This window comes from Pelodiscus sinensis, chromosome 22 (assembly GCF_049634645.1).
Source record: "Pelodiscus sinensis isolate JC-2024 chromosome 22, ASM4963464v1, whole genome shotgun sequence".
NCBI classification, from domain to species: Eukaryota; Metazoa; Chordata; order Testudines; family Trionychidae; genus Pelodiscus; species Pelodiscus sinensis.
The window spans coordinates 23,082,016-23,102,691 of record NC_134732.1 but is presented as its reverse complement, the minus strand read 5'-3'; the positions used below and the strand labels follow the sequence as shown (position 1 = coordinate 23,102,691).

Genomic DNA, 20,676 nt, shown 5'->3' with positions numbered 1-20,676 from the left:
CCACATCCTGCTGCAACCTCCCCGGGGCTGGTTTATATTGTCTTGTTCGTTCTTGTTCGTTCTCGTTCCTTCTTTCCAGCCACGTGTCCCTCCCCCGGCAGACCCCTGCTGCGCTGGGCAAGGGCGACGGCCCCGAGCGATATCGGCAGAGAAGACCCAACGTTCGGCAAAAACGAACTCTCGGGTTTCTGCCGGCGAAGCTCTGCCGCGGAGCGCGCCGCTCTCAGCCGGGGGGGGGGGCACCTTGGTGCCCGCTGCTCTGCCGAATGGTCCATGCCAAGAGTTTGGGCTCAGTCTGCCTATGGGCTCCCAGGAAAGCAAGCCACAGGGAATCCAAGCACCTGAGCTCGGCTGCTCCCAGCGACAAGCCCTCCCGCAGCTTCGAGCTGGCGCGGGGGAGGCATCAGCATCCTTAGTGTAAAGCTCCTGCAAGGCAGCGGGGGGCAGGGGCGGGGCCGCGGGAGCTTCACTGGGCTTTGCTGGCCATGCCCGGGCTCGGGCAGAGTCCAAAATCGCAGCTCGGGCTGATCCACTGGATCTGCCGCCAGGCTGAAGTAACATCCTGGCTGCCCTGGAAAAGCAGGACACAGGAGAAGCATGACAAGAATGCGCAATGCAGCCAGAGACGCTGCTGAGATGCCGTTACCAATCCCCCCTCCCCCGGGGCCAGTCCACCCAAGGGCTTCAGGGGTTACTGCTTCCAAGGCACCGGCACCACAGATCTACCCTCCCCTCCCGCCCAGTGCTGCAGCAGAGCCAGGGACGGGTTTGTATCAATTCTCACCCGCTCAGCGCTGGAGGCTCATCAGGGCCAGGCCCGCTTCTTCGGGCACCAGGCAACCCGCAGGCATGATTGGAAGCTTCCCGCATTTGCTCCTGGATCCTTGTAGCGTTATCTCGTTTCACGGGAGGGAGGGAAACTGAGGAACGGTGCTGGGTGGTGACATGCTCAAGGCTGCACGGGGCATGGGGGCCGGAGCTGGGGTCTGTGCAAGGATTTGCGGTTGCTTCAGTGTGTTTCAAGACGGGGGGCTGCAGTGTCACAGTGCCCTCTGATGCCCGCGGGTGGCAACCGTTTGCCTCCCCCGCGACCATGGTGTGGCCAGCTTCGGAGCCGGGAGGGTGCCTGGGACACCCCAAGCAGGAGCCGGTTCCGGCGACAGAGGCTCCCCACCGGAGGCAGACACCCTCTGAAATACCACGTGCCACGTTTTGCAAGAGCAGGACCCTGCGTTGCATGGCTTTGTCTTCCGCAGCACAAACCGGGCGGGCCCCTTCAATCCCAGGGGCCAAGCCAGCCCAGAAAGCTACTCCCATCGGAGGTCTGCTGGGGCACCCTGGTTGGCAAACCCCTGTTCCGTCGGCTTCGCGAGGGGCTTTGCAGTGCAAAGGAACGGCCCTGCCGCTGGGGCTGCAAGCGCCTTCATCCATCATTTTTATAGCCCCATAAATCTGCAGGCAGGCCCCGTTCCCTGCCGCTCCCACTAGACAGACGAGGCCAACAGCTAGGACGGCTTGAGAGGAAGCAGCCAGAGAGCGGAGTTGGAAGGAGCCTGTGGCCACAGCTCATTGCTCACCCCTCGGCTCCCCTTCTTGCGTGCAAGCATGCTCTGCGGCAGCCTCTGCCGGCCGGTGCCGGTGGGTGGGTGGAACGACCCGCCCGAGTTGCTGGCCAGTTTGCAGGGCAGGCGTGCTGGTGTCGGAGGGGCGTTTACTTTGCGAGGCTATTTCAGTTGTCGGATGCCTGCAGGACCCTAGGGCAGGTGGTGTTTGCTTACACAATAACAACGGAAAGAGAGGCGAGCAGCGTATGGAAATTTGCTTAAGGGCTTTTTCAATGCACATTAACTCTTCCGTGCTCCTTGGCGCCTGAGGGAAAGCGAAGTGCAGATGCGTTTGTGTCCAGGAGATGGTTGGGGAGAAGGAAGCAATTTCTGGAGGTTTCCCCTTTTTTTGAAACGAGTAGTCCTCCGGCACCTTGGAGACTAACCGAACTCTAGAGAATTATGAGCTTTTGTGGATAAAACCCACTTCCTCAGATGGGTTGGACTGGAAACAACAGAAACCAAGAGATATATAACAGCAGAAGAAGTACCTGTTGATTATAGGACCTGTGTTAATGAAGCTAATTAAGTGGGCAGGATGTGTCCCATTCATAGCTTTTGATGTGATTGAGTTGGGGTTGGTCCTGCCTGGACTTGCTGACTCCTGAGGTCTCTGCCCGCCCTCGAATTCTATGCGCATGTCAGAGGGAGGAGAAATGGGCTTTGTAATGTGCCAATCAGTTAATGTCTTTATTCCAGCCCAGGGTAACTGTGTCAAATTTGAAGATGAGTAAGTTCTGCAGACTCTCTCTCTAACTGGTTAGTGAAATTCCGTTGTAGAAGAATGGCTACTTTTAAATCCGTGATTGAGCAACCAGGTAGGCGGAGAACATGAGCGTTTTCACATCAAAAGCTATGAATGGGAGACACCCCCACACACACACTTAATTAGCCTCGTTAACACTTAATTAGCCTACAGTTTACAATAATTTCTGCTGTTTTTATGTATAAATCTAGATTTCTGTTATTTCCGCTTCAATTCATCCGAGGAAGCTCAGGATTCTAAGTATTTTGGTTAGTCTCCATGGTGCCACAGGAACTCTTGTTGTTTTTAAAGTTACAGATGAACCCGGCAACCCCTCTGAGGCCCCTGTTTTTGAGTCATTCAGCTCTAGACATACGTGCTTCAGTTAAAAGCTCAAGCAAAGCACCTGAGACGGATGGGAAAAGCCTTCGGAATCGCAGGCCTCTTGCGTTCATCCCTTCCCTCAAGGACAGTCCATGGTTTCAGCGATGCTGCTGCAGGCAGCCTTGTTGACAACTGCTAGGACTCTCCCTGGCTGCAAGTACAGGCCCATTTTTATTCCTTTCCCCAGTTACCTCAGGTCAAGCGTTAGAATTATCTGAAGCTCCAAAGAGAAGCTGACGCAAATCTCCGCTGTTCCATAGCAGGAGTTCATCCCGTCCACACGCCCGGCGGGAACACTGCAGTTCCCAGCAGCCAGTGAGAAACCCGTGTGGAAAGCGGAGATGCAAGACTCAGCCTGGGTACTTGTTTAGGGATTGTGGTCTCTCCGCCGCTGGACGTCCCTAGGGGCCATTGAGGCTAATGGAATAATGCCAGGCTGCATCTGCTGAGCACATGGACTGGAAAGATCAGGGCTGTGAATGTCCACAGCAAAAGCTCCTCTCTCCATCCCTCTCACCACAAGCGAGATTTGATAGCACGATAAGAGGGGACATGAGAGCAGCTTTGAAGTACTTAAAAGCATGTTGCAAACAAAGCCAACATGATTCTGGGAGGCATTAACAGGAGTGGTGTGAGCAAGACACGAGGCGTTCTGCTGCTGCTCTACTCTGCGCTGATTAGACCTCAGCTGGAGTATTGTGGCAAGTTCTGGGCACCGCATTTCAAGAAAGATGAGGAATAATTGGAGAGGGTCCAGAGAAGAGCAACAAGGATGATGAAAGGTCTAGAGAACATGACCCGTGAGGGAAGACTGAAAGAATTGGGCTTGTTTAGTTTGGAAAAGAGAAGACTGAGGGGGGACATGAGAGCAGTTTTCAGGTTTCTAAAAGGGTGTTACAAAGAGGAGGAAGAAAAATTGTTCTCCTTGGCCTCTGAGGATAGAACAAGAAGCAATGGGCTTAAACTGCAGCAAGGGAGGTTTAGATTGGACTTTAGGAAAAACTTCCTACCTGTCAGGGTGGTTAAACACTGGAATAAGTTGCCTAGGGAGGTTGTGGAATCTCCATCCCTGGAGATATTGAAGAGTAGGTTGGATTGACATCTATCAGGGATGTTCTAGATCAGGGGTTCTCAACCTTTTTCAGTCTCCGTACCTCCTTGGCTTTTAGTAAACCTTCCCGTACCCCCTATTCACTATGAAAGGAAATAAATTCTAGACTCTAGAATCCACAACTTTTTTCACTCCCACGACTCCTTTTGGAATATTTCAATTCGGATAATCTAGTTATTTACCAAATACTCCCCGTACCCGCTTGACAAGCTTCTTGTATCCCCTGGGGGTACGCGCCCCCCCGGTTGGGAACCCCTGTTCTAGACGGTGCTCGGTCCTGCCATAAGGGCAGGGGACTGGACTCGATGGTCTATCGAGGTCCCTTCCAGGCCTAATGTGATTTCCAAAGGTACAGGGGGCAGGCAGGTGCCGGTTCTCTACTGAAATGGGTGCCGGTTCTCTACCATGCAGCCACCAGGATGACAGTGGTTTGTCACGTGTTCCCTGTGGGTAGCAGTGATAACACTGCACTACGGTCTCCTCTTCGACTGCGCCTCACAGCCCGGACTGAGTCTCCCTCATCCTGGGCTTCCGCCTCCCCCCACTAAGCCTCAGGCTAACGTGAACGCCCCGCCGCCAGGAAGTGCCGTGGCTGGCTTCGGAGAAAAGCGGCCAGGAGGAAAGGCTGGTCCAGCTCCCCCGTGCCTGGCTGGGACGCGGTGGAGTGACTCCAGCCCTATGTAAACAGTCTTCCTTCGTAAACACTGGGATCTTAACAGGGCTCGCCAGGGCAGAGGCTGAATATTTCTGCTATTCGTTGGCTTGCTGTGGATGACGCCACACCTGGCGGCAGACAACGAGCTGGCAACAACTGCGATTCCTGCTTGAACACTAATCTGCTAGCCCAGTACCGGGGCCACCCAGGGGCCTTTGTAGGCGGCAGCAGCCTGCTTCGAAGGCATCTACCGCGTCCCAAAACAGGGCCGTCTCCCAAGCCCTGCAGGCTGCCAGGATGGCATGGTCCTTAGCAGCCGGGGTTCGCTAGCTCTCCCCCTCGGTCCTGCGCACGTCACGCTGACAGGCGGGTTGAACCTGGGACCTCGGGAGCGGAGTGCATGAGCCAAAAGCCCACAGGCGCTCTGCTACAGCCGTCGCGCACACTCATTCTTTCCTTCCGGACGTGGTGTAAGGCACGACGTGGTGGGGGTGCACCACACCCACACGCACAGCAGGACCCCTTCCGCCGAGTTACCGTGGAGACAGACTTGTCCGAGTTGGCAGCCAAAGAAAGAACAGCTTTTCCTGGCCAGAGAGAGCGAGGCCATCAGAACCCCATTCCTGGGCCTATCTGGATCCGGTCAAAGAGAGCCAGCTGCCCTTCTACACAGCACTCCGCTTTGTCTTGCCCCTCTTCCCCTCATGTCTGCCCCGCCAGGGCCAGTTTCGCCCGCCCGGGCAGGTTAGGTCTGGGCCGTAGCGGCGGGCTCTGTTCTTGCAGCTCAAACCCGTTGCAGAGCTGGGGGGCCAGACAGCTGGACGGGAAGCCCTGCAAGGCAGCCAGCGTTGGGAAACAGACGCATGTGTAACCACCACCAGACGGATTTGAACCTGGGACCTCCGAAGCAGAGTCTAGAAGCCTTGACCCTGTGCTAAAAGCCAGCTGGCTCCCCGCCCCTGCTGTCGAGGTCTCTTGGTTTTAACTGTTGCTGTTGTCTGGGTTCCGCTTGCATTGCTCAGTAACCACCCATGTGCGTGGGTTACACACGCTGTACGTCAGTCGCCTTGTGCTGCTTTGCAGGGGCTTTCTCCATGGAAATGAGTTTATTTGTTTAAATAACAGAAAATAAGAGTCACTACTGGAGGGGGGGAGGCAGGTGGCTGGGTCACGTGGCTGCAGACAAAGCGGGGCCTGATTCAGGATTGCTCCGAGACCCCCATAATAAACAACCCTCGAACAGGTGGCAATGGCCCCTGGTGAATACCCCCCATGTTAAGCAGGCTCCTGGCTGGCAGAGCTGTGGGCCAGTCCTGGCATAGGAGACGTGCTTGGGGTGGGGGTGGGGTGGGGGTGGGATGGAGGCAGTAGGCAAAGCACAGTGTTCTCCTCGGCCCGAGAGGGCCACAGGCAGCCCGGGGTCGCCTGAGACAGGCCATTCCCTGCCCGAGCCTGGCTGTCCCAGGAGCTTGGAGGGGACGGCGCCCTGCAAGGCGAGCACCACCGTCTCGGGCAGATTGCTGGGTTTTTTTCCTCCTGACGCGCCACGAACAAAGCTGGCCCCTGCCCCCGGAAAACAGCCTGTTCCACTCAGCGCCGGCCCGAGGCCAGCTCACCGCCCTGGATGCTACGCTCTGCTGCGGTCCAGGGACGGTCCCTGGCCCGTCCATCACGGCTCTCCGAGCGCACGACAAATGCTTGTTTATCCTCACAGGGCCCCTGTGTCAGGACCTCAGCCGCAGTTTGTATCTGGGGAAACTGAGGCAGGGAAGTTCAGTGACATGGGCCCAGTCATAGACAGAGCTGGGACTTGCAACCTGAGTCCTCATGCTGAGCCTTAGACACCACCAGCAGGGGGGACTGCTTCCGCGGGCCCCTGGGCCAGCTGTGTGTGTGGGGGAGGAGGGGAGGCTCTGTGCCCCAGAAGGGGCGGGGCTGGGAGCAGGCAGCCCTCCGCATCACCCGGGATGTGACGCTGCCCCCACCCCCCAGACTTCAGAGCTGTGCAGAGCGGCATCACCTGGGGACCCCGGGTCCCTTTGAATTGCTGGGCCCCGGGACCACTTCCCCCTTTGCCCCTCCCCCCCATGGGTGGGCCTGCTCATCACTCTCATACTCCATCTACTGATGCACACGGCTTCCGTCCCCAGCTGCCCTTGCTCCAGCTCCCGTGTTCATCCGTTTGGTCTTTGCCGGCCCCCGGCTGCCTGGAATTAGTGCAAGGCAAACTGCACAAGCGCTGCCGTGGGTGTCACCCCCCCCCCCGTGTCTGGGGGGCTTCGGGCCACGGCTGCCAACTCTTGCGGCGTTTCGTGTTTTAGGGAACGCTCGGCTCCTGGCGCCACGTGGCTACGAAAGAGACTTGGGTTTCCTTTACCAAGGCAGGACGCTTCCAGCCAGGACGGGCGCGGAGAAAACCTTGACAACGAGACGCCCCGTCCCTGCAGCCAGGCCCCAAAACCAGAGCAGAGAGAGGACGAATCGTATTTTTAAGAATCTTAGCCCGTGTTCAGCCAATCTCAGCGATTTCAGGGCGGGGCTGTCTGGTGATTTTGAACCTCAGAGGCTGGTGGTACGGTGACTGAGTACAAAGAGCTCCGTTTGGGGATGACAAATCAAAGACTTTCCTGCAAGGTGGGGAGTAGCCGGCCAAGTGGCAGTCACGACGAGGCGGTGATAGCGGATCACAAACGGAGTATGAGTGAGCCCATGCAACGCCCGTGCAAAATAGCGAAGATTTTGGGGAGCACGGACAGGAATGTCCAATGCAAGGCAGGGGAGGTAACTGACCCACGGAGGAGGGCTCAGCTGGAGTTCGGTGTCCACTTTCGGCTGCCGCATTTTAGGAAAGATGTGGCCAAAATGGGGGATCCAGAAGTAGGGATGTTAAATATCGGTTAATTGACCAGTCGAGTAACCTCAAGAATTCTTATTAGTTAATCGACTATTTAATAGTCCCTGGGGGCAGGGCCAGCAGCCAGTGTGCTCCGGCACCACTCCCAAGGAAACCCCTGACACTCCGCGCTGCTGCCTCTGTATCAGAGGCAAAAACGCAGGGTGCCAGGCGGGAGCTGGTCTGTGAGGGGAGCCGGTTTAAAGACCAGCTCCCCTCGTGGACTGGCTGCCTGTCACTCTGTGCTGCTGCCTCTGATACAGAGGCAGCAGCGTGGCATGGCAGCAGCCCCTGTCAAGGGTGGGTTTGAGCTCATGGATCTGGTGCAAGCCAGAACTGAGCCGGGCTGCCGGCCCGCCGGGCTCCTAATACACTTTAAATGCAGAGCTGCAGCAGGAGTAGGGCCCGGATCTATTTCAAGCCAGAACTGAGCCGGGCTGCTGGCCAGCCTGCTAAAAAATGTACTGACAAGTAGTGGTGGTGGGGCGGGGGGATGCATGTAATCTACAGCATTAACCGATAAGCATTTGCTACACAATTAATCGACTACACTATGACATCCCTATCCAGAGGACAGCACCAAATGGTAAAACAGCTTAGAAAACCTGACGTACGAGGAGAGGCTGAAAGACGGGGTGAGGTTAATTAGGAGGGAAGAAGACAGGGAGGAGCTGCTGATCGTCTTCAGACACGTTAAGGGCTGCGGGCGAGGACTGCGATCAAGTCTTCTTCACGTCCGTTGCAGGTAGGACGAGGAGTAACAGGTTTTCTCTGCAGCCCTGGACAGTTAGGTGGGACATTAGGAAAAACGTGCAAACTCCACCCTTGTTCAGCTTCCAGGAGAGATTTTGGACTCCATCCATTAGACGCACAGGCCGGACAAACCTGTCGGGGAAGGTCTCGAGTCCCTGGGCCTTGTATCAGTGTTGGCGGGGGCTGCACTTGATGTTTTCTCAAGCTCCCATCCAGCCCCACAATCCTAGGATTCGATCCCACCCTCGCCAGCTGCAGGGGGATATCATCTTTGTAAGCATGGGCAGCAGGTGAAGGCCCAAGCAAGTCCCAGTCCCGCCCCTTCTTCTGGAAGCCCCGCCCCTGGAGCCAAGCCCCGCCCAGAGCGGGGTGGGAAGAATGGGCGTCATACCTGGCCGGAAAGGCCGGGTCTTTGGTGTCTTATTTCAGTCTAGGATAAATCCAGGCCAGAGTACGAGCTGCCTTATCTGCAAGGTGGAAGTCTGATGCAGGTCTGGCTGTGCCAAGCACTGTATTTTTGTCCCCTATGTCCATGGTCTTTAACAATCCCTGAAGCACCCAGACAGGAACAACCTATCGCCCTCGGCAGCACAGAGCCCTGCCTGGAAGAAGCGTCATACAGAGACATGTACAGGCGCTCGGGAGATGCCCCAATGGGGCAGGGGATACAGAGAGAAACCTGTCCACCTCTTCGCCAGGATGCAGGTCCCCATTGGCGATGTCTGGCCGGCGCTGTGCGGTGCGAGGCACTTGGGCCCAGGTTCTGCTCTCCGGTATAAATCCGGAGGCCTTGGAAGTGACGCAAGACCAGAGCCTGCCCCTCAGGGAGGGCACGGGCCACGCCCAATTCGGCTGGCCAGCGAGGAGAGCCACACACGTGAACTGCGGCGCCGTGGGGTTTGGAGGCAGGTAGGTTTCCAAGCCAGGCAGCGGGACTCCGACGAGTCATATTGATCTCTCCCCCGGCAGCCCACGTCCCAGCAACAGATCTCAGTGGCCACATCGCCCAGCTCCAGACTGTGCAAAGTCCAGCCTGACACTCCAGTCCTATCTAGTGTTACGTAGGCAGTAGCCCGGCCGAGGGCAGCGTCCGAGACACTCGCCGCCCCAAGGAGCGCACCCTCTGGCTGGACCGGACAGAAGGGGAGAGAGGTGCCAGCAGCGAGGAGAGGGACTCCAATCCGAACACCTGCCCCAGCCCCCTTCCCCCCAAAACACTTGGCGTTCCCACGCCTGAGTGCAGAGCTGGCGCGTGGGAGCCCCATGGCCTGGCCTGGGTAAGGGGTGCCCTTATGGAAGGATGGCTGCAAGGGGAGGCTGGAAGCAGAAGAGAAGGGGTCATGGCGGGAGCAGAGGAATCTCCAGCCAGTGGGTTTTCCTGTGGCAGGAGAGAACCCCCGTGCGTGTAATCCAGGGTTCCCTGTGTCCCCCGGGATCGACACGCAGAAGAGGCCAAGGCAAAGCACTGGCTGCAGCCGAGTCCCATCTCCCCGACGGAGTGAGGATATACGGGGCTGTTGTGGGCCTGGTCAGGTGGGTTGTGCCGTGTGCTTGCAACGGGGCCAGGTGCTGGCTGGGGGTTATGGCTGTGGGCAGAGCAGGCCGGTGCGGGGAGGAGGGAGCGTCACATTCGGCCAGTTTCCTCCGTCCTGGCCTGAGCCGTCCACTCCTACCCTGTATCACTCCCAGTCTGTGCCTACGACGTCCTTTCCTCGGCTCCCGCTCCGTTGCTAATGCTCTGGAAAGCACGGAGCCGCGTCAGCCGGAGCCCAGCTGGGTGGCTGTGGGACTCGGGGCCCGAGGAACTGGGGGTGAGTCAGGGAACGCAGCCTGCCAGGTCGGGTTGCTCAACGGTGCATTCCTGCTTTGCACGGGGGGGAGATGGCAAAGGGCGACCCGGGCTGCGTTCTCGTTAGCGTGGCTCACGCGTATTAAAGGCAGCTGGGGGGAGGCGGGGCCAGCCGGGGCCATGTGCCAATGCAGAGCCGCAGGGTGAATGAGATTCCAGGTCTCCCAACTGCTGTGCAGATGTTGACTGTCGTGGAACGAGGCAGGCTTGGCCAGGCAGGGACAGGGGAGGAGGGGGGCTTGTGGCTGCATTTCGCAGGCGTTGACAAAGAAGGATGAAAGGGTTGTGCTAATGGGGACCAGCGTGGGAGAGCCGAGCCCAAGAGAAACCGCGGGAACAGGACCTGGCTCAGCGGAGGGGCCCAGAGAATCCAAAGCGTCGTAAGAACAGGAACCCGCCGGCCCCAGCCCCAGCCGTGTGGCGCTGCCGACCGACTCCCCGGCGAGGGCCTGGCTGTGTCTCCTCTCCAGTTCCAGATTGGAGGCGGGCGCGCTGGTCCCTCAGAAGGACCTTCAGGCACTGGATTCTCTAAGGACATCAAGGTCCAGGCGGGGGGGCGGATTCCTCTCCTCCCATTGCCAGAGTCTGGGCCCTTTCTTTCACTCCCGCCTTGCTGGAGCCAGAGTCCTGACCATGGAGAGGGAGGCTCCTGGAAGGCGTTGTAAGGGCTCAGGAGCCGGACCCCAGGGGGGTGAGTGTCAGCTGGGGTGATGGGACTCAGGACTCACCTGCCCCAGGCCCCTGCTGGCCGCTTGCCCCTCCGCCGAGCAGCAGCAGAAGTGGCCGGCCCGCAGACCCCGCAGGGGCAGGCACAGGAGCGGCGCCCAGCTAAAGCAGAGAACACTCGCCCCGGCGCACGGCGGATCCCAACGTTTCCATATTATGACAAGCCGATTCCAAACGCCGGCTCGAAAGGGAAGCTGCGGCGCTTAGGTTCATTCCCGAGTCTGATGCCGACACTAGAGGCTTAAACCAAACCCGAGCCTGGATTCCCCGCCACATGCCAGATCCTATCGCCAGAAAAGGCCAAACAGCGGGTACTGGAGAGCACTTAGAACCCGCTCCATCAGCGTCACGTAGCAGGGACGCTCCGCCCGGTCTTCTCCCGGTTTCCCTCCTTTCCCTCTCCACCCCCCTCTTTTGCCGCTATTGATTTGGAGCCTGGATCCCTTAAGCGCCATTCATCTCAAGAAGGGGGCTGTGCCCACGAAAGCTCATGAGCCCATCGACATTTCTTGTTCCTCTCTGAGGTGCTGCAGGACTAGCAGTTGGCCAGAGCAGAACTGGCTGAATCACCCCCCAGTGGAGGAACTGCCGGGCTTGGCTCCCCTCCCCACAGGCCCCCCACGTGCGTCTCCTCTCTCCCCCAGGCGTCCCCTTCTCCAAGGACTTCACTGAGCTTCGCACCTGCCCTTATTGCAGGGACGTGCAGCTATGGCTCAGGGCCACTTACCGTGACGGCAAAGCCGGCCTTCCCTGCATGTAACGCCTCATTTCTACTTCGGACGCTAAGCACAGGCCAGGCCAGCCCCTTAACTAGCCTCAGTAGCACCCGTCCTGCAACTTGCAGGAACCTTTTTTTCCCCCCTGCTATACATTCTGGGCTGCTCTTGTTCCTCTCCAGCTCGTCTGAGGAAGTGCCCATGACAGCGCCTGAAACGCTCTGTGTTTGTGGCAGACTCTGAGGTGCCCCAGGACTCCTCGTTGTCTGGGGATGGGAAACAGAGAGAAGCCAGGCGCCCAGCCCCCGCAGAGCCTCCGCCAGGCTGAGCAGGACACGAGAAGGCAGGCAGAGAGGGGGCTTCGAACTGTGGCACCAGCCAGAGGACGTGTCTGGGGAGAGAAGGCCGAGGTCCTGGGGGCAGCCCCTTCCCACTTGCACTAAGCATAGGCCCGCCGATGGGCGGCGGGGGAGGGACATAGGAAAGGGTGGTAACTGCCCTGGAGCGTCGCCCTTAGCTCTCCGCCGGAGCCCTGCGCGGCGCGCTCCGGCCGGCTCTGAGGGCTGGCTGCCCCCTACTGGGAGCACAGAGCCAGCCCCCCTCCTCCTCCACCTGGTTCAGGGGCCGGGCAAGGCTGCCGGTCCCCCAGTTGCTGCCCGGGGGAGGAAATACCGGAGCTCGAGTACACGAACCCTGCAAGGAGCCCATGAGCTCGGACAACGGGCTTCTTCCCGCAGACCTGTCCCAGGAGGCAGGTTCCCTCCCAGCCTCGCTCCGCAAAACCCTCCCCTCCCCTCGAGCAGGAGAACTGAAACCTGCCCCGTGCCCCTCACCCCACGTAGCTGGAGTCGCCGTCGGGTGTCGGAGCGCCTGTTTGGGATGCTCCGGGGACGCGATGTGCGACAATCACACCCTGTGCCGCGCTCACCGTTCTTCTGCTGGGCAGAGCTCGCTCTCTGGCCTGGCCAGCCGCCCTCTCAGCTCTTTGCCCACGGCCACGGCCACCACCCCCAGGCTCGCCCTCGTGTCTAGTCCTGGGGAGGGTCAGGGCGTGGGGCCCAGTTGGGGGAGGAGGCACCCGGCAGCCCCTGAGATGGGGCCGGAGGAGGAATCCCCTGCCTACGTGCTGCAGAGCAGACGCTCCAGGCGGCCGCTCCCTGGCCTGCTGCTTCCTTGCTCAGAGCTGGCAGCCCAGGCAGCGGGGGCGGGGGGTTGTTTACCGACAAAGCGGGGGAGCCGTGATGAGCGATGCCCAGCAGCGCACACGCGTATCATCGCGCCGATCTCGGCAGAGCACTAACCCGAGCGGGGGAAGGGGGGAGCTGCCGGCAGATCAATGGAGCTGGGACCCACCCGGCGCTCCGGGCTACCCCCGCAGCACTCCAGGGGAAGGTGAGGATATGGAGCAGAAATGAAATTCTTGGCATGCAAAAGCCACCTGGTGCCCACTGAAGGTTCCTCCCGCTCTCCAGAACAAACGGCTGGGCTCAGCTGCACTGGCCCAGGGGTCTGCCACGCTTTTGGGGGCCCGCGTGTGGGGCGCGCTGGCTTCGTAACTGGCCAGGGCTTCCCTTTCTCCTCCTCGCTAGCCCAGCGGCAGCGTCTGCCTCCTTCCCACCCAGCAGAAAGGAAGAATTCCCCCCTCTGGATCCCGCCTGCGGAGTTGGCCAGGCCCGAGCCCGACAAATTCGCCATTGTCCTCACGCCGGGCACGCGGTGCCAGGGTCACTATGTAGTAAACGCCCCCCTGCCTGCGGCGTGTTTTAGAGGCGGCAGCAGGGCTTAGCAAGGGGATCGCTGGAGGCCAGGGGGACCCTGCTTCCCGGCACATCCAGCCCTTGGTCCTGGGACCCTGCTCTAGTGTGTGACTTGTGGCTCACGGTCACCGCAAATTCAGGTTCCAGCTTGCCTTCCCGCAGGCCCCTCCTCAGCCCTCGCTCGTGTTTGTGGGAGATGCCAGCGGGCAGCCTGTGCTCACAGGGCACGCGCCCCTCCATGGCCCTCCCCCCCGAAATGCAAGTCACTTTCCTGGCCTTTCCTCCCCAGCTGGTCTCCTGAGGCGGCCAGTTGGGGGCTTCCTCGGCAGCCTCCCGGCACACGGCCCTCGGCCAGCTGCCCAGCTCCAGACGGGGGCCGCGAGGCGGGGAGCAGAAATGCCTCAGCTGCATCTCAGCTAGTTTCACACTCGGGGCCGAGTTTTAGGAAGTGGAGAGCCCCGGCGAAGCGGCCTTCGCGCACTGCCCTGCACTTTCTCACGGGCTTTGAGGAAGTTTCCCCAGCGGGGCTGGCTCGGAGGAAGGGCCTCTGGGTTTTCCTGCCGGGCAGGTTTGCAGACGCTGCACAGAGCGGCTCCCAAAAAGGCGACAGGCTACAGCCCTGCCCGGCCCAGCATGGTGCCGCGGGGGCAGGGCGTCTCCGGCTGTCGCCACAGAAATGGGCAGAGTGGCTTTGCTACCCATTATACCCGCCCTGCCCCCGCAACGCCGACCACACAGCTACTGCCTGACTCGCTGTGTCCTCACCATCCCACCCCCCGGGCCGGTACACCGTGTACCCCCCGGGCCGGTACACCGTGTACCCCCCGGGCCGGTACACCGTGCTGCTTGTCCCTCCCGGCCTGTCCTGCAGCACACGCTTCTCCTGCCTCCCGATAGAACACGAGAGCGGGACAGGACCTTGAGGGGTCAAGTCTGGTCCCCTCCCCTCACGGCAGGGCCAAGCACCGTCTAGATCATCCCTGGTAGGTGTCTGTCCAACCTGCTCTGGAGTATCTCCAATGATGGAGATTCCACAAACTCCCTGGGCAATTTATTCCAGTGTTTAACCACCCTGATGGAGAGGAAGTTTTTCCCAATGTCCAACCTCAACCTCCCTTAATGTCCCCCCCACCTGCCTCTTCCAGTGCCTGGTCTGTGGCTCTGCTTCCTTGGGGGAGGGTCCAGGGGACTTACTAGTGACACAGTCCGGCAGAGCGGTGAGCAGGGCGCCGGCCCTGAGGAGGAGCCAGGCGGGCGGCGGGGAAGCCAGGTCCCAGGCATGTGCCCCCCCCAGGTCCAGGCTGCCCGTTTCTGAACGGCCTGTGGGACTCGCCAGGGCCTGGGCTTAAAATTTGCTTTGCAAATATTTCAGTGGGGTGTTGCCAAAGGTGATGAAATCACGTCTCTAAGAAATCGCCGTCCCCCCTCCCAGGCCGGCCATGGGGCAGAGGGGCACCCGTTCAATAAGGCAGAGGGCCAGGGACTGCATGGGGCCCCCAGCAACCCTTCTGATTCGGGGCTGCAGCGTGAGCCGCATCCGCTCTGCAAAATGCCAGGGCGTGGGTCCGCGTCGGAGTGCGACTTGGGGTCGGATCCTCTCTCCCCCACAGGGCCCTAGGACCAGGGTACTGAGCATGCACCGAGCTGCATCCGACCGGCTCACGTGTGGACGGAAAGGGGAGTGGATTTAGACCTCGCTCAGGGCCCAGGCTTAGGATGCAGCATAGACAGAGGCGCTGGAACTACGGGGGAGGGGCTGCAGCACCCCGGGGCTTCCAGCCTAGAGCCTGGGGACACAGCTGCCACCCTGCACTCCAGGGCTCTGCTGCCCGCTCTGCACACGGGGGCCTGGCTGCCTCCCTGTGCCCGGGGCTCGGCTGCTACCCCACCCACCAGGGCTTTCCTCCCAGCCTTAGCTGAGGGGGGCACCAGCACCCCCCGCTCCTAAAAATCTTCCCGCACCACTGAGAGTAGACAGAGCCTGTCCCTGCCCACTCGCCGCCGGGCAGTAGCAAGGGAGCTTCCCTCTGCTGTGTCCCCGCCCGGCTGGGAGGGGACCCCCCACCTCCACCTCCACACCCCTTGGCGAGGACCCCAAGACATGCCACAGGATCTTAGGCCTCCTGCCCTTGGAGCAAGCTGGTCCCCCCCCCCCAGCACTCACAGGTGCCAGCGTGTTCCCACTTCGGGGCTCTCGTATGTCACAAGGGGAACATCCCTGTCCTGAGAGCGCAGCCCCCTCGCCCTCTGCCACCCAACACATGCAGCCCGTCGCTGACAGAACCGTACCGTTGTCCTAAGCTCAGAGACGGCTGGAAAGGAAATCGACCCCCCTCCTTTCCCCGCTGTCCTGGGCCAACACAACGGGGCTCAGGAAGCAAATTTTTCTTTGGCTTTGGGCAACCCCAGTTTGCTACAACACACGCCCCGGCAAAACCTTCTCTTCAAGGCTACGTCTACCCGGCGCAGCGATCTCGGGAGGCCACGAAATAGCTACTCCGCCTCTTCCGGGCAAGCCTGTTGTATCGAAAGATGAATTCTGACGTCCCTGTAAACCTCTTGGCACGAGGGCGAAGGCGCGTTTCGGAACAGCGCCTTGTTTTGGAATGACCTTGAAATCGGCCACGCAAGTTGCGGTGCCAATTGCGTAACTTATTTCGAGGTGAGGATACAGTGTAGACGCCCCCCCGCCCCCCCACATTCTCTCACTTCCTTGATCTGTCTGGGACCGAAGACAGAGATGTCGAAATGTGACAAGAGTGAGAGTGAAAGACGCTGTCCAGCTACTTTAACGAGGCTTTTCTGGCCTAGGAGTCCTGGGATACCATCCCGGCAAAGCACGCAGCAATGCCGCGCCCTGCACAACGGTAGTAAACCCGCTGCTCCCAAGCGAAACAAGCGCTCTGGGTAAGAGTGTAGTATTACTGGTGTAACTGCCTACCCCAGGGATTTCTGCTGGTGCAGCCATGGTGGTCACAGAGCACAGCTCCTCACCCCCCGACCTGCATCGCTCCGCCAGCAGAAGTCAGAAGCACTGGCCTGGCCTTGGACACTAGGCTGATGGTGGGTGGGCAGGACTTCCCAGACCATCTCTTCTCTGGAGCTTTGGGGGCCCTGTCTATAACAACACTAGCTGGAAGAAGGGAGAAGCCGCAGGGTCTCCATGAAATCCCCTGAGACGTGGCTATTGCCAATCGATTGCACCGGAGAGGCACTCAGATCCCATGGTGATGGGCACGGTATAAAGCCATTGAGGCTATGTCTACGCTGCCACCCTAGTTCGAATTAGGGGGGCAGTGTAGACGTACCTTGACCGAGGAATGAACCTGACCCACAGAATTCAGCCAGCGACAACACAGACTGGGAGCTGAGTTATAGATCTGGCGGGTCTGGCCAGGGCCCCGTCTGGGGCACATGACAGCGTGTGACACACAAATATAAACCGCCCACGAGCCCACCAGGGCATTGCAGGAAGGGAAAAGCATCCAAAGAACGTGGGCTTTCGGCGGGGCAGTTCAGTCCTCTGACCTTTTCCAGTTTAAGCCTGTGGTTTGGGGGAATGCCATTGTTTTCCAGCCGACAGTCCGACCAGTTCGGAAACGTGCCACAGCCTGAGCACCCTGGAATGTCGGTTTTCTTCGAGAGAGGACTGAACACGCTCCCTTCCCGACAGCCCCGCGGGACTGGCTTGCCCCCACCCCCAGAGGAATGGACAGCCCCCCACAGCTGGGCAAGCCCCACGGCTGGTTCAAACAGGGCTCCGCGCGCCTTTGCCTTCCACAGGGGCTCAAACGGCAGTTGCAGCTGCCTGTCCCGCCTCTGGGCTTTCAGGAGCGTCCGCCCTTGGGGCAGGGGGGTTGGAGCCGGGGCCACCGCAGGCGGAAGTGGCTGTCTGTCCGTCAGAGATGGGCCAATACAAAAGGGAACAACACAGAGACTTCAGCAAGGAAACAGCCTCCGGCGGCCGCGCCAGCCCAGCCGTAGTTATCTGGGGCCGGCAGCAACTCGTGTTACACGCTGGCTTCCTCGCCTGGCGGGGCAGCCCCTAGCTCTGAGGAAGGAATCGCACGCTGGCCCCAGTCACAAGGGCTGAGCCAGGACTCGATTCATTTCAACGGCAGCTCAGCCTGATGAAAAACTACGTCCATGCTCAGCCTGCACCGCGGCCGGGGGCCCCTTGTGGGTATTTTATCCCCTCACGTCCCTCTGAATTTAGCTGCCTAAGTCCCCCCCCCCCCCCCCCCCGGATGTTTCCTCTCGGCCACTCAGCCGGCCGCGGAGCTGGGAGAGGCGGGGGATTGCTGTCCTGTGAAGGAGCGCGGCTGGAGGGCCGTATTGGTGCCCTGGGCCTGGCAGAGAGCAGGTTGCTGGACGAGGGATCTTTGATCTCGAGCCAGGGCCAGGCTAATGCCCAGCCCCTTCCCCCCAGGATGGGAAGAGCGAGGGGCCTCCCTTGCCTGAGTCTGTCGCTCCCGGTGTGGCCCAGCGCTCTGGAAGGGGGCCCCGGTCACCCCAGCTTTCCGGAGTCCCTGCCCTGTGCGTGGCCGAGGCGGGCGCTGGTCTGGTTTATGGCCATTCTGAGTGGCTACAGTCCCTACAGACGCCGCTGCCCGGACAGCCCCAGCCCTGCTGGGCCGACACACCCCTCCGCTCCCTGAGCTTTCCCTCCCTGTCCTCCGCAGGGCCCGGCCCTTCCTGTCCACCCGGCTCCCCTGCTATGTGCCCTATTGAATTCGCCCTGTTGACTCCAGGCCCGGTGAGAAAGGCTGCCAAGAGGCGGAAGAGCAGGGAGCCTGGATCCAGCCCCAGCCAGGCGGGCTCCGGGTGGGGTGGGGGGGTTACAGGGAAGGGGAGGCTGGGACGGAGACGCTCGCTGAGGTGCACCGAGGTGCCACCTTTAGCCACAGCGGGGGAGACCCCGCGCCCTGGATCCAGCAGCCTGGGGGGTCTGTGGCCTTTCAAACCCAGCGCCCAAGAACGTAGGGAGGGGTCACACAGGGCAAGGGCAATGCAGGCCCCAGAGGTCCCTGCCACCTCTGCCCGCTGCGCCTCGGGCCCCGTGGGCTCCGCGTGCCGCCCAGCACCTCCCCGGACAGAGCCCTGGGCTGTTTCTGCTGGCTCCCCTTGCCTTAGGCCAGAGGGGAGATTCCCCCAGGGGCCTGAAACCGACAGCTGGGATCCGGTAACCTGCTGCGATATTCTGAGTTCTGCTGCCCCCACGGAGCCCCTCCGGCGCCCGCGCCCTGCCTGCCCCTCCGGCGCCCGCGCCCTGCCTGCCCCTCCGGCGCCTGCCCCGGGCCTGTGCCCTGCCTGCCCCTCCCCGTGCCTGTGCCCTGCCTGCCCCTCCGGCGCCCGCACCCTGCCTGTGCCCTGCCTGCCCCTCCGGCGCCCGCACCCTGCCTGCGCCCTGCCTGCCCCTCCGGCGCCCGTGCCCTGCCTGCCCCTCCGGTGCCCGTGCCCTGCCTGCCCCTCCGGCGCCCGTGCCCTGCCTGCCCCTCCGGTGCCCGCGCCCTGCCTGCCCCTCCGGCGCCCGCGCCCTGCCTGCCCCTCCGGCGCCCGCGCCCTGCCTGCCCCTCCGGCGCCCGCGCCCTGCCTGCTGCCCCATGCCCATGTCCTACCCAGCCCCGCCAGTGCCCATGCCCCACGCCAGCACACGCCCCACACAGTAGCTCGCCTAGGGACCCGGCTGGAGAACCCTGCAATGCCCCTGCCCCATCCTCATCCCCCCCGCAGCAGCAAAACCCGGAGCCCTTCCCTCTGCCAGGGCTGCCCGGAAGCCGCTGCCCCCCCGAGCGGGCATCCCAGCGTGGCTCGGGCCGGCGGGGGACGGTACCTGTGCTGGGGCTCGCCGGGCTCACGCACACGCTCAGCAGGATCACGGGGGCCACGGAGAGGCAGAGCCCTGCAAGGCAGAGAGGAACCGGGTGGGTGGGGGGTGGGGGGGGGACGCGGGGGGGGGCGCCCCAGAGCCCCCGCTACTCACGAGTCATCGTGGGGGAGTCGCTGGCCGGCACCTTCCCGCCGCCCGGCCCCTGCGCCTCTGGCTTCCCTCCGCGGCCGGGCTGCCGCCTCCCCGGCTCCTCCCACCCCCCCGCCGCGCCGCGGGGGGTTCCCGGCGGGCGGGGGCAGGTGCCGGGCCCCGCGTCGAGGATCCAGCGCCCAGCCCCGCCCTCGGGTGGGTCCCCCCGGCCCGGGCTGTGAGCTCGGGGCCCGGCTGCGGCCAAGGGGTCCTCCCAGCCTCTCCCCTCCGCGGAGACGCCTCCCGGCTGGGCCCGCGAGTCCCGCTTCCCCGGGGCTCCTCGGCCGCGCGGGGATGCTGCGGGGAGCGAGGACAAGCCCGGCCCGGCCCCTGCCCCGAGCGGCAGCCAGCGGGGGAGGCTGTTCCCATGCTGCGCTCCCTGCCGCTCCGCCCCGGGCCGGGCCCTGCTCTGAGCCGCCGCCTCAGGCTGCAATTGCCCCGGCCCGCGGGCGAATCGTGGGGCCACCGTGGACACGGCACCGAGAGGAATCAAATGTTGCCGCCCCGGGCACGTCCTGGGAGCCCCCTGCCACCTGCTGAGGCCCCGTTGAACTGGGGATGGCGGACCTCGAGCTTAGCGACTCCTGCTTCCCAGAGTGTGCGTGAGCGCTCAGCAGTATAGGGCGCATGACACAGCATAGGCAGTTCTGATTCCACCCAGTAGGGAGCGCGCGCTCTGGCTTTCTCGCTCTCTCTCACCCCCCCCCATTTCTCTCTCTCTCTCTCTCTCTCTCTCTCTCACACACACACACACACACACACACACCACAGCTCTGATAATGAGTGGTGAAGATCAGCCCTGGATAGGGATGTTAAATGGTGTTTAACCAGCTGATCGACTAGTCCATGGCATTTCCCGGGGAGCTAACCCCACTGCGGCTCTGCCTTTTAAATGTATTAAGAGCCACCAGGAAAGACTGGGCGCGAGCTGGGAATCTGCTGAGAGAGGCAGCAAGGTGTGGGGGGGAAGCAACCAGTCGAGTCACTAGTCGACGATCTGCTTATCTGATCATCGACTAGTCGCTTACGGCCCTAGTCATGGAAGCTAACCCTGGCCAGGTGCCTGGGGCCGACTCCCAAGGGAAGGGGCCCTGGACCTGAGGGGTGGGAGCATCATGGTTATCTTGAAGGCCCTGGAAGGGAGGTGAGTTGAGCAGGAAAACCATAAAATGGAGGGCTGGGGGCTTGGCAATGGACACAGGCAATCTTGGCTTTCCTCTCTGCCTGCAGATGTCTTGGCACTCTGCTCCTGGCCTCCCTGGGGCTCTCAGCCCAACCTAAGTGGCTGGATGCCAGGGTGTTGAGGGAGGATGGTGCAGTGGTTATGCCACCAGCCTGAGACACGGGACAGCTGTGTTTCGGTCCTTGCTCTGCCACAGACTTCCTGCGTGCCCCTGGGCAAGTCACTTAGTCTCCCTGGGTGTTGACTCCTGCCGCCTGACCTTTGAGCTGCTTGAAGTTCGC

At 61.4% G+C, this 20,676-nt stretch overlaps 1 protein-coding gene across 3 annotated transcripts in view; it reads right to left on the bottom strand.

Annotated features, from left to right (window-relative positions):
• The window catches only part of PTGS1 (prostaglandin-endoperoxide synthase 1), a 39,950-nt gene extending 20,409 nt beyond the window's left edge, over nucleotides 1–19,541 (bottom strand). Inside the window, exons 1-2 of one of the 3 annotated variants that reach the window (XM_075905608.1) lie at nucleotides 19,177–19,541; nucleotides 19,027–19,095 (exon numbers count right to left, since the gene is read on the bottom strand). In XM_075905608.1, coding sequence (XP_075761723.1) covers nucleotides 19,027–19,095; nucleotides 19,177–19,183 — 76 coding nt within the window. In that variant the 5' untranslated portion in view covers nucleotides 19,184–19,541. Of the gene's footprint in view, nucleotides 1–784; nucleotides 6,554–12,269; nucleotides 13,799–19,026; nucleotides 19,096–19,176 lie in introns of those variants that run through there. The other 2 variants (XM_075905609.1, XM_075905611.1) reach the window with 2 other exon arrangements.
• Between the last annotated feature and the right edge of the window lie 1,135 nt (nucleotides 19,542–20,676).